The sequence below is a fragment of the Oryctolagus cuniculus genome, chromosome 17 (assembly GCF_964237555.1).
Source record: "Oryctolagus cuniculus chromosome 17, mOryCun1.1, whole genome shotgun sequence".
Lineage (NCBI taxonomy): Eukaryota > Metazoa > Chordata > Mammalia > Lagomorpha > Leporidae > Oryctolagus > Oryctolagus cuniculus.
In genome coordinates, this window is record NC_091448.1 from 55,671,913 (window position 1) to 55,684,038 (window position 12,126).

Below are 12,126 nucleotides of genomic sequence, written 5' to 3' on the forward strand. Positions count from 1 at the left end.
GGTGCCCATGTGCTGGCTTCCTGTGCATTGGCTGTTACTCCAGAGAAGGTGTTACTATGTTCCTAAGTTACCAGTGAGGCATTTTCACAAGTGCCTCCTAGCCGGAGCATCTTACTTCATTCCAGCAGGAGGCTGCTTCTGCACCCCAGCTTTCATCGAGAAATGCTCCAGACCACATCGGGAAGCTAAAAGCTGCTCCCTGAGCATTTTAGCAAGACAGGGAGCCATTCTAAGTCAGGATCGCGGTGTGGCAGATACTGCATAGGAGCAGGGCAAGTCCAAGGATCTGAGCTTGCCATCAACTCGGCCATGAACTCCCTGGGGATCTAGAGGAACTCCTTTAACCTCTGACCACTCAGGGTAGTCCTTGGACCAGGGCATCTCAAACCTGACAGCTTGTGAGAGATGCATATTCTTGGGCCCACCCTACACCCCTTCCTCCTTCCCCCTCCCCAGAATCTGAACCTGCATTTAATAAGCCCCAGAGAGGAGTTTGCACATTGCATAGAGACCCACTGCCTTCACCTACCTGAGCCTGCAAGTCCTACTCCACAAACTACAGAGGTCTACCTGTTAGCCCTGAAGGCTTACAGCTGTGTAGCTGAGTGGAAGGAGGTGGGGTTCTACCTGAGTCCTAGTGTGATGTCACCCCAATTGTCTTCTCTCTCTGTCTCTCCCCTATAGCTGACAAGGAAGCTGATGAGTATTACATGAGGCGGAGGCACCTGCCTGACCTGGCTGCCCGCGGCACCCTCCCCCTCAATGTCATCCAGATGTCACAGCAGAAGCCGTTGCCAAGGGAACGACCCCGCCGGCCCATCAGGGCCATGTCCCAGGACAGGGTCCTGTCCCCACAGAGGGGCCTGCCGGATGAGTTCGGCATGCCCTACGACCGCATCCTGTCCGACGAGCAGCTTCTCTCCACGGAGCGCCTGCACTCCCAGGACCCGCTGCTGTCCCCAGAGCGGACGGCCTTCCCCGAGCAGTCGCTGTCGCGGGCCATCTCGCACACGGACGTCTTTGTGTCCACGCCTGTGCTGGACCGCTACCGCATGACCAAGATGCACTCCCATCCCAGTGCCTCCAATAACTCCTACGCCACCCTGGGCCAGAGCCAGACGGCAGCCAAGCGCCACGCCTTCGCCTCACGCAGACACAACACAGTGGAGCAGCTGCACTACATCCCCGGCCACCACACCTGCTACACGGCCAGCAAGACCGAAGTGACCGTGTGACCGGTGGCGAAGGGTCAGGGCCACTGGGCAGGACAGGGATCTGGAGCAGAGCTTCTAGCCTGGAACCTCTCCCTCCTTGATCTCTTCTGTTAGCAGTGGGGGTGGCCAGCTTTGTCCAGAAAGCCACACCCCCAGGGACACCACCCTGATGGCCTGGCCCAGTACGCTCAGACCCGACATCCAGAGCGATCATTCTCCCTCTTCCCACAGAGTTGGCGGTGGGTGAGCGGGGCAAGCCCCTCCCCGCCCCGTGCAGCCCTCCACCACCTTCACGAACTCCCTTCAGTCTCACATCCCCACCTCCCCTTCCAGGGGACTCAGCCGCAGGTTCTGCCAAGAGACCCTCGCCTGACCCGGAGCCCACAGCTGCCTGGGTTTCCATTGGCCAGCGGGTGCAGCCAGTGGGCTGACCGAAGAAACAACCTGGTCTCATTCCTTTACCTAGAACCACATCACAGAAATCTTCTAGTGCCTAAAAACTGCCTGCTCGCTCTCTCACAGCCGGAGAGCTGCTGTGTTCATAAGCACAATAACGATTCTCTGCTGCCTGCTGGAACTCTCTGGTCCCTGCCGAGTGGCCCTTCCTTCGCTGACCCCGTAGGGCCCCACCTTGGCCCCTGGCCCTCCCCTCAATCCTGAGTTCAGGGAGAGCCTCCCCTCCCTCCCCAGTTTCAGCTGGCTGCCCTGCCCTCTCTCCCCTGGGGGGCCATGCTCCTCCCTGTGCCCTGGCTATGTTACCCCTGAGTTCTCTGGGGCTTTTGCTCTTGCCCTCCCAGAGAGAGGGTAGCAATGAGATGTAGGGACTTTGGAGATGCCCCCCACAGCCACCCAATCCCCTGCACACTTCCTCCAGGCCTCTAGGTCTGAGCTTTGCCCGTCACTCAGACCTACCTTTCCTCCCTCCCCTGGAGGCAACTGTAGGAGTCAGGGCGGAGAGGGCCACTGTGATGCCCGGGGTCTCAGGGGCTGCCCATTCCCATAATCCAAGGCTCTGTCTATCTCCTCCCATGAGTTCAGGGCAGGATGGAGGCAGAGGCTTCTAGAGAGAAAATACTCATCCCCCAAGGTGGTTGCCCTGCACCCTGCATGCTCTTATCACCCCATCTGCCCGCCTCCCCTTCCCCCTGCCCTCAGCTCCATTCCTCCCTCCTGGCTGCATCTCCTCAAGCAAGGGTACTCCAGGCTGTTGGTCTGGGGGCTGACTGCGCAGCTTCTCACTGCATCAGTCCCTCACTGCAGGGGGCGCTCGAGTATGTGGCAGATGACCCCTGCCCTCTGCCCTGGGAGGCCACTCCACTGGCAGCCCATTTCAGCCCCATCTCTGCCTCTGGTCTGAGTGGGGTAGGGTGGGCAGGACATCATAGGCTCTTGGGGAGCCTCACAGGGAACCCAGCTGGATCTACTCCCCCTAAGACCAGAGCCTGGGGCAGCAGGAAGGCGGCAGAGAAGGGGTTCCCCCATTCTCAGGGCCAGGGCACCTCCCTGGGCTGGGGGGGAAATCAGCCCCAGACAAATGAGTGAAGGGAGTGAAGCCCTTCAATAGGCTTTCACTGCCCTCAGTTCTGCATGGATGACCCTGCCAAAAGTGGGGGCGGGGTGGTGGGAGAAGTCCTTGGTGTCATCCCTGGGAACTGTGAATCTCACCACGTCCATGGCCGCAGGGAAATCCATGGACTGCCTCCCTTACTGATTTCACGAATCCCAAAGCTCTCCCCGACGTGAGGAAACCCTCGCATGTGTCACAAGGGGATGAAGATTTGGGGCTACGAACACAGCCCCGGCTTCCCCCAACTCTGTCCAGGGCAGTGTCCCTGGGACTGTGGGGGTGGGAAGCCAGGGTTAGCTCCTCGCTTTCCTCCCCTACAAACACATAAACCTTCAAAAGGGCTGGTCCTCATGGGTTTATGAGTGTTTGTTTCAGAAGGTGAGGCTCAGAGGATTGGAAAGGAGGACATCAGTCTACAGACAGCAGTCAATCACTCCCAGAAACAAAAAAGCTTGTCTCACAGTTGAGCCCATAAGCTCAGTACCCTTTAATCATCCCACCCCTGGCCAGTTCACATTCAGGCTGCCTGTTAGTGGGGAGGGGAAAGGACCGGACAGACGTAGGTGGGAACTCCCTCCCCAGGTAGCTACAGGCGTACACACCGAGCCAGAAGCCTGATCTCATCCTGCACCTGCGTCATCCGAATGCCAAGTTCTCCTGCCCTCCTACTTTCCCCAGGCTGCCTCCCACCTCCACCCTGTCTCTGACAAGGTGTCTGTCTGTCTGTCTCAGGGGTTGTTTGATAGGTTGATTCCAAAAGATTTCTCATTCCAGCCTTACCACTGTCTGGTTGAAAGTCTCTGACATCAGTTGGATCAGAAAATTCTACTAGAATGCTTTTAAAGCATTCCTTCTGCTTCACCTTTAGGTCTAGAAGTCATGAATGGAGGGGGAGGAAACAGGGAGAAGTCTACAAACTTGCTCTAATTCAGTCCCCATTTCAAAATCCAGCGAACTTTCTTAACTGGGACATGGATACAAAGAATATATATAGAGGGCCTGGTACCATTTGTGGTTTCCTGCATCTTGGAATGACTGTCTCCTATTTATTCAGCCATCCCACCCATCTTTAAGGAACCAGTTCACACAGCCTGATAAGAGAGGGTTCTGGGGCTGGAACCCAGATGTTGTGACTTCCGGGCCACGGGCCTCTGCCATCCTGTCCCTGGAATAAAGCCCCCTCCCCCTTAGCAGGGGAAGCTGAAAGCCCAGGGTCTCACTCTACTCCTTCTGTTCTTTCTTGCATGCCTTCACTGCCCAGATAGGAATGGACCAGGGCATGCACAGGTTCTCTCCTGCCCTGAGAGGTCTTCCTGTTCTCTTGGTCTGTGGTGGCTGTGAATCTCCCATCATCCCTTGTGCTCTCGTACCTCTCCTGCTTTGCTTCCTCCAGTTAACTCCTGGCTCTATGCCTTTGTGATTCACCAAGGGCAAGAATTCCTCCTAACCAGGTGTTTGCCCTCAGAGCTCCCCTGTGTCTTGGATGATAGGTTTACCCTTTGAAAATTCCCATCTTTCTCCGTAACTCAAGTCTCTCCCGCAACCTCCTCTTCCCAGTCTCGCTCGGAGAAACTCCTGTCTCAACATCAGTCTTCTATGCCTGTCTGTTCTTCTCTTCCACCTCCATTTACCTTCCTCCATCCCTAATTGTCCCTGATCCTGCTGTTCTCAGTGTCAAAGCTGTCCGTGAAACCAGTGAATGAATCAGACCCTCCTTAGGGCTTCTGGTTTCACTGCATGGGTTTATCCTTTACCTCCTGCACCTATGAGAGGATACTCCAGGGCAGGGAACCAAGGGCTCTCCCACTTTAATCCTTGGGAGGGAAAGGAGAGAAGCTGCTGGGTCAGGGGTGTCACAAACCAAAAAATCAGCTTTGGTGGCTGCAGTTGCAAATCCCCCTTGAAGCCCCTGACCCTTGGGGACTCTTGGCCTCTGCTCTCATTCGCCTCCCCCTTCTTGCTTGCATGCATCACAGATGTCCCTTTGTCCCCAAAGAGTTGAGGACCTCATGAACCTCCAAGCACGAGGGAATATTCATCTCAACATCCTTGCCACCATACACAGTCCATTTTCTTCTGAGACACCCTGTCTGCCACCACCAGCCTCCCATTCTCAGATTACTTCCACAGGCATCTGTGGACTTGACCCAAGGTAATATGAAAGGGCTGTCCATCACATGGACCCTAGAAGGCACCTGCTCTGAGAAGAGCTGTTTCCTTACCTCCCACACACATTGCTCTGCCTGCCTCTCTGAGCCTGGGAAGCTGCCCCAGGAGTACGTATTCTCAAGCAAGCTTGTGGTGTTTTAATGAGATTTTTTTTCAGGGTTCAAATGTTACTCTTTATCAATGCAGCATTTTAATGGAAGATTCAATATGAAAGATAGGCATTCCTGGGCTCCATATTTGATTTTGGAAGGTGGCACACTCTAGGAGGAAAAAAAAAAGCATGGGGCAGAGGCTCTTAGAGACAAGGCCTGGCTTTGTCTCCATCCTACCATGTGACCAAGGGTGAGTCACATTCCTGCTCAGTGCCTCAGTTTCCCATCTGTAAAATGGGTGGCTTTGATTAAATGAGCTCTGAAGTCTCACCCATCCCTTACATTCCAGGGCGTTCACTCCCCGTTGGCATCCCTTCCCTTCTTTGTATTCCTCCCCACTTCATCTGATCTGCATGCATCCAACTACACCTGCCCTTATGGTGATGTCCTCAGATAACCTAGACAGCCACCAGACACGTCGCCAGAGCCTAGGATGGGCCCCATGGGCTTGGCCACCCAGGGATGCTTTCATACCTGAAGGTGAAGGACCTACCCATTCTACAGCTTGCCAATCATGTGTCAGGGAAGCCTTCTCCTACAGACACACATAACCATCCAAGGTGTCTGTGTCACAGAGGAATTCTGAGTTTGGAGTTTTCATTTTTGACAAGATCCTAATAAGCTGGAGGGAGGCGGTTTCAAATACAGAGGATGGGCTGGAGGAGAAAGGTTTGGAGGTCTGCCCAGGAGGGGATGAAGCTCCTATTTGAGGGCAGCTGGGAAATACATTCAAAGCCCAAAAGAGCATGCCTGTCCAAGGCTCTATGTGGCAGTGGATGTTAACACGTCCCACTCTGCAGCATGTGTCCTGAAGACCAAGTCTGAACACTGAGGCTCCATTCCCACTGGATAAGGGGGAGGCATCACCATTGGGGCTGCAAGGAGGTGGGCACTCACCCCATCCTAGTACCTTCTAGCCCCCTCCTCATGACACTACTGACCTCCCGGTGAAGGCTTGGGAAGCAAGAATGGAGAGTCCAAGTCGGTGTCATCACACTCATCTTGTAAATCAGCCAACACATTAACCTCCCATCATTCAGAGAGATGACGTTGTGTGTTTCCTTACCACCTTCCTTCCCAAGGGAGAAGACCCTGCTCAGCTCTGCTACCCACCCTGCAGTGACCCCAGAATGCCACTCCGCGGGAGAACTCACTCATATGCTTCGTAGTGGCAAATACCCCTCTAGTTCTATAACTCAACTAGACATTTTGTAGTAAATAATTCTTGAAATTCTCTAATAAAAAGCAATTCTTACTGTAATATTTTTAGTTTGGGGACACGATTTCCTAAGGGGGGGATTAATGAACATTTTTATGCATTAGCCCAATTTATGGATTCCGTGTTTATTATACGGTAGTACTGATGAAAAGTACCTTTCTATCTGTACCCTTGCCCAGTTCTTTCATGACTCATATGTAAGCTTTGTGATGAGCAGTGCTCCAGTAACTGCTTCTTCTGTACAAATCTCATTGGTCTACTTACTCGTCGAAGCACATTCTATATGTACTGTAAACATATATCACTTTAGTAAGATTTAGTCTTAAGGATTTTTCCACTTTTGTCAGTAACAGATATTTATGGATTAAAAAAAATAAAGCTGTTTCAACATAACCTGTGTCTCTTAAATCATGTGCTTACTTTGACAGTCAAAACCAAACATCAATACAAAGCAAGAAAGAATTTAGAAAATCCAGAGTTAGGATGGGAGCAACAATTGGCTACAAATGGAGCTAAGGGAACTTTTAGAGTGATAACTGTGTTTTAAAACTGACTGGTAGTGATGGTTGCACAAATGCATAAATCTACTAAGAAAATCACCAAACGGTATGCCTACAATGGGGAAATAGTATTATATAAAAATTAAACTTTAATAATGCTATTAAAAATGAAGAACAAATGGAATATAGGAAAGTATTCCTAGGAAAATGCCACTGGACAAGATATGCCAATTCCAAGCAGATTTAAATTTCTAACTTTGTACCCATTCTCATCTACTCCAACACTATTACTCTTGGACTTTAGGTCTTAGTTTGATTTTAGAGTTAGTCTTTGCAGTTACCCTGAGTGCTTAGAGTACATGTAGCTAAATATCTAGGCCACTTAAGCCAGAAAATCAAGTTGCACCATGAAAACTGATTTAGATTCATAGCTTCGTTCAAGAATCTCTTTCTCTGGACACGTCTTTTGTACTGTTTTCTTTGGCGCATGCTCACTCTTGCTGCTGAGGTCATTTGCTTCGTGTTTCTGAGTTTTCAACTGGATACCAGTATGTTCAAGTTCAACACAGTGTTGTCCAAGAGGGCAGCTGGCCTAACCCCCAACTTCAGTATCTCCACTCCCAGTGTCCGGTCACACTCTCTTGCCAACTCCCTGATTCCTCTGGAAATAAAATCCTTCTCATTGGATGCACTGCACTTTTAGTGACAAACCTTTTTTTTTCTTTCCTATTAATGGCATTCATTACCTAGGACAAAATTACAAACCTGTTCACTATTCTTGCTCATTGTAACAAATTACCACTCTTATTCTGAAATGCATTTTCTCATTAGAATAATCACTACTGATCAGGAATTGGTTCTTAACCTTAATGTCTCTATCCTATGGTGCTTCACAGGAAGTCTACACACATGCATGCACACATTACAAGTATACAAGAGCTTCATTAATCTATACCCATTACTGGAACAAAACCCAAAGGAAAACAAAATTCTGAGCAGGAGAAAGTTTTAAGAGTTGTACAATTTCATTATAATGTTTACATATACATATAATGACTAAATTAAATTAAAACATGTTTTCTCATAAAAACTCACAGGGGACATTCTTTATTGAACAGGTAAGAATAATACATAATTAAAAGTAAAATGAGGGGGCCGGCACTGTGGCAAAGTAGGTTAATCCTCCGCCTGAGGCACCGGCATCCCATATGGGCACTGGTTCTAGTCCTGGCTGCTCCACTTCCGATCCAGCTCTCTACTGTGGCCTGGGAAAGCAGTAGAAGATGGCCCAAGTCCTTGGGCCCTTTCACCCACATGGGAGACTGGGAAGCAGCTCCTGGCTCCTGGCTTCAGATCGGCACAGCTCCAGCCATTGCAGTGGCATTTGGGGAGTGAACTAGCAGCTGCAAGACCTTTCTCTGTCTCTCCCTCTCCCTCTCTGTAACTCTACCTCTCAAATAAATAAATAAAGTCTTAAAAAAAAAAGTAAAATGGGGTGAGTGTTTGGTGCAGAGGTTAAGATGTTACTTTGGGATGTCCACATCCCATACAAAGTGCCTGGTTTAAAGTCCTGACTCTGATCCTGATTTCAGCTCCTTGTTAATTCACACCCTGGGAGAAAGCAGGTGGTTACCCAGCTACTTGAGTTTCTGCTATTCACATAGAAGAACCAGACTGAATTCCCAGCTCTTAGCTCCAGCTCCTTGGTCCAGCCCTGGTTGCTGCAGAGTGAACTGGTGGTTGCCATTTCTCTATTTCTCTCTCCTGTCCCCCACTTTCAAAATAAATAAATTAAAAAATGCATTTTTGAAAACTAAAATGGTCATTAGGTATGGGTCAGAGAGTTCTGAACACACTTATAATGGTGCTTCTAAAAATATTTTAAGAATTTTCTTAAATAGGCTAAATATCTCCCTTTAAATATCATTAACTCTACCAATTTGTTTCATTATTTTACTTCTTTTATTCTCAAAGTTAAATCTCAATTAAGCCCCTGTCACAATTGTTGCTAGCTAATTCCAACTTGGTAAGATGTAAATAAATGACAATTTAATGTACCATTATGAATGAGCCAAGGCCAAAGCAAACTCATCTTGGAAGCACTGAGATTCCAGTGGTCTTGGATGGCTTTTCACCTGCAGTGTCACTTTGGATGCTCATTTTCTTGTTCCTCCTCTCTTTATGAATGTGAGAATAAAGTTTAAACTTCTAGAGAGGAACAAGAAAGAGCTTCCCTCAAGGATCTAAGAAGGCTGAGGACCTTTATTGTTTGGGCTGCAAATATCAGGAATGGAAAAGTAGAAAGAGTTTAGAAGCAGAAGTGGGAAAGGAATGCCTTGAAAGTTCCAGAATAAGGGAATCAGTACATTTTATAACATGGATGTGTTGGCCAGTATTATCTCTGGGCTTTGGTTTCCTCTTTTTTTTTTTTTTTTTTTTTTTTGACAGGCAGAGTTAGACAGTGAGAGAGACAGAGAAAGGTCTTCCTTCCATTAGTTCACCCCCCAAAGGCCGCTACGGCCGGTGCGCTGTGCAGATCTGAAGCCAGGAGCCAGGTGCTTTCTCCTGGTCTCCCATGCGGGTGCAGGGCCCAAGCACTTGGGCCACAGCAGAGAGCTGGCCTGGAAGAGGGGCAAATGGGACAGAATCCGGCGCCCCAACTGGGACTAGAACCCAGGGTACCGGCGCAGCAGGCGGAGGATTAGCCTAGTGAGCGGCGGCGCCGGCCTGGTTTCCTCCTTTTCAACAGTTAGGAAATTAGATGAAGTCTAAGAACTTACATTTGGAATTTGATAATTCAATGATCACAAAACAGTATATACTCAAATTAAATCTGAGATTCTAAGAAGCTAAAAGTACTTGTGAGTTTGCACTGAGCTATTTCTCTTGGTACTACCCATTTTTGCATTCCCATCCCAAGAGAACAGGATACAGTCAAAAAGCACTGGACTGGGAACCAGATCTCATTCATTGTACCTGGTTCTGCCAGCATTTTGCTATGTGACCTGGAAAAACTCACTTCTCCTCTTCAAACTTCAATTTTTCTCATTTAAAACACAATGAATGGGCCAGACCAGGCAATATCTAAAATGATTCTCAGCTTCTGTAGTCTTTGCTTCTGTAACTTCACCAAGACCATGCAGGTAAATAGTGAGCTTATCTGGTATGGTTCATGGCAGAAGGGTAGAGTGAGAATGAGGAAGAGAAAAATCCTTGGCTGGAGCCACCACTCATGAGATCACATCTCCCAAATGTCAGCATATATACCCTTGTGTCAACAAGATGGCTACAGAGAAAGAAAAGATACTGAGTAAGAGGAACAATGGAGTCCTTAGAAAATGGTTTCTGTTTCCAAGAATGCATTTCCACAGAAAGTTTTCAACCATTCTTTATTTCTTTGTGTTTTGCCTTAGAAATAGAGTTGAAACATGTACTCTAGGACCAGGGGTCTTTCCTCAGAGTAGAGAAATTTTTTCACCCCCAGTGTTAATCTCAACTCCAGGTCCCAGGACTGTGGATTGGTAGCAAGTGCAATGTGCTAAGATGCATGCTCTCATTCCCAACTGTGTGCACCTCCATAATTCTTTGTTGGGCAGCTTATAGGAACTATTCCTGCTTGTTCATCACAGCAATTATGGAGAAGACGTTCTTTGCTTCATAAGGGGTATTGGTCTAAATGTTGATATTTTTATTATTTATTTATTTGAAAGTCAGAGTTGTACAGAGATAGGGAGAGACAGAGAGATGAATAGGGGGAGAGAGGAGAGAGGAAAGTGTAGAAAGGAGTGGAGAGAGAGAGAGAGAGAGAGAGGAGAGGAGAGGAGAAGATAGAGAGAGAGAGAGAGAGAGAGAGAGAGAGGTCTTCCATCCACTGGTTCACTCACCAGATGGCTGAAATGGCCAGGGCTGGGCCTGGCAGAAGCCAGGAGTCAGATGTTTCTTCCAGATCTCCCATATGGGTGGCAGAAGCCAAGCACTAGGGCCATCCTCTGCTGTTTTTTCCAGAAGCATTAGCAGGAAGCTGGATCAAAAGTGGAGGAGCCAGGACATGAACCTGCATCCATAAAGGATGCCAACATTGCAGGCAGTGGCTTTACCCCTATACCACAACACCTGCCCCATATGTTGATCTTAATTTTAGAGGGAAGAAACTAAACACCACCAATCTCATTTAGTGTTACCAAATGTGACCCACAGAGCAACACATCAGCACCCTCTGGGAGCTCACTGCAAGGCAGATGTCCTTGCCCACCACTCTAGACCTTCTGAATCAGTATCTCTGCAGGTCCAGAGAACTTGCATTTTAGCAAGATCCTGAGGTGACTCTAATTAACATTAAAGTTTGAGAAGCACATCATTTTGCCTTTTTCTTCGGTTTTGAAATGTTATAATCCTATGATAAGAATAGGGACTTGGAATTCTGGGCATCATAGTAGCCTTGGTCTTCGCAATCTGAGGATTTTAGGCAGCTGGCTTCAGTGAAGAGATTAGAACAAAAGTGAGTTTACAGAGAATCCTAATTATTTAGTAAATGAGGAGAAAGCTGAGGAAGGGTATATAATTATCTATAGGAAAGCTTAGCAGAAGAGAAATTATGTGACTGTTGGACATCATTGTAAGGTTGAGTGGAATTCCCTAAAGACTGCACACACCTGAGTGTGTCAAAATCTGAAGGGAAGAGAATAGAGATAAGGATGTGGATGCAGAACAAGACTCACCCCCTCAGCACAGAAAGGGGGGACGGGGAAGGGCTGCTCCCCTGAAACATCTTGGGAAGTAGAGATGGTGGCCACAGTGAGATAAGGAGAAGGAGCTGCTCAGGGGGGTCTCTCTAGAGGACCCCAGTCTTCTTGGAAGTGTGTGGTGCACAGTCATTGAATCATGCAGGAAAAGCTGCATTATGCAATCTCCTTAGAACAGCAAAGGATTATTTTTTCATTCTCACTCTGTTTTACATCAGATGGGACTTATTCGAGAGCCCCAAAAAAGAGATAAAGAAGCCACTAATCACAGTGTTGCCCGTCACCATGGCAGAGAATAAAGAGAACTCCAGAAAGTCTGGCAAGGACAATTAAATGGCAGCCCAGAGTGGCACCCATCACCTTCTACTCACATCTAGTGAGCAGCATGGATGACCACCATAGCTACCATGCTGTGTTTGGAGCTAAAGATTGGAAGTTTGGGAATTTGCAGAGACAAAGGTCTCCTTCCCTACACTGTAATAAAACTCTCAAAGTATTTTTTTTAAAGTAGCAACAACTTTTCTGTAGCTGATTCATGGTATAGGGAGCCAGTGATGTGTCCA

The 12,126-nt window shown here is 48.3% G+C and overlaps 1 protein-coding gene across 3 annotated transcripts in view; it reads left to right on the forward strand.

The window, feature by feature from the left end:
- SHISA6 (shisa family member 6) overlaps positions 1–6,714 on the forward strand; it is a 343,314-nt gene extending 336,600 nt beyond the window's left edge. For all 3 annotated transcript variants that reach the window (XM_051824480.2, XM_051824481.2, XM_051824482.2), the window contains one exon: positions 685–6,714. In XM_051824480.2, coding sequence (XP_051680440.1) covers positions 685–1,235 — 551 coding nt within the window. In that variant the 3' untranslated portion in view covers positions 1,236–6,714. The remainder of the gene's footprint in view (positions 1–684) is intronic.
- The last annotated feature ends 5,412 nt before the right edge of the window (positions 6,715–12,126 follow it).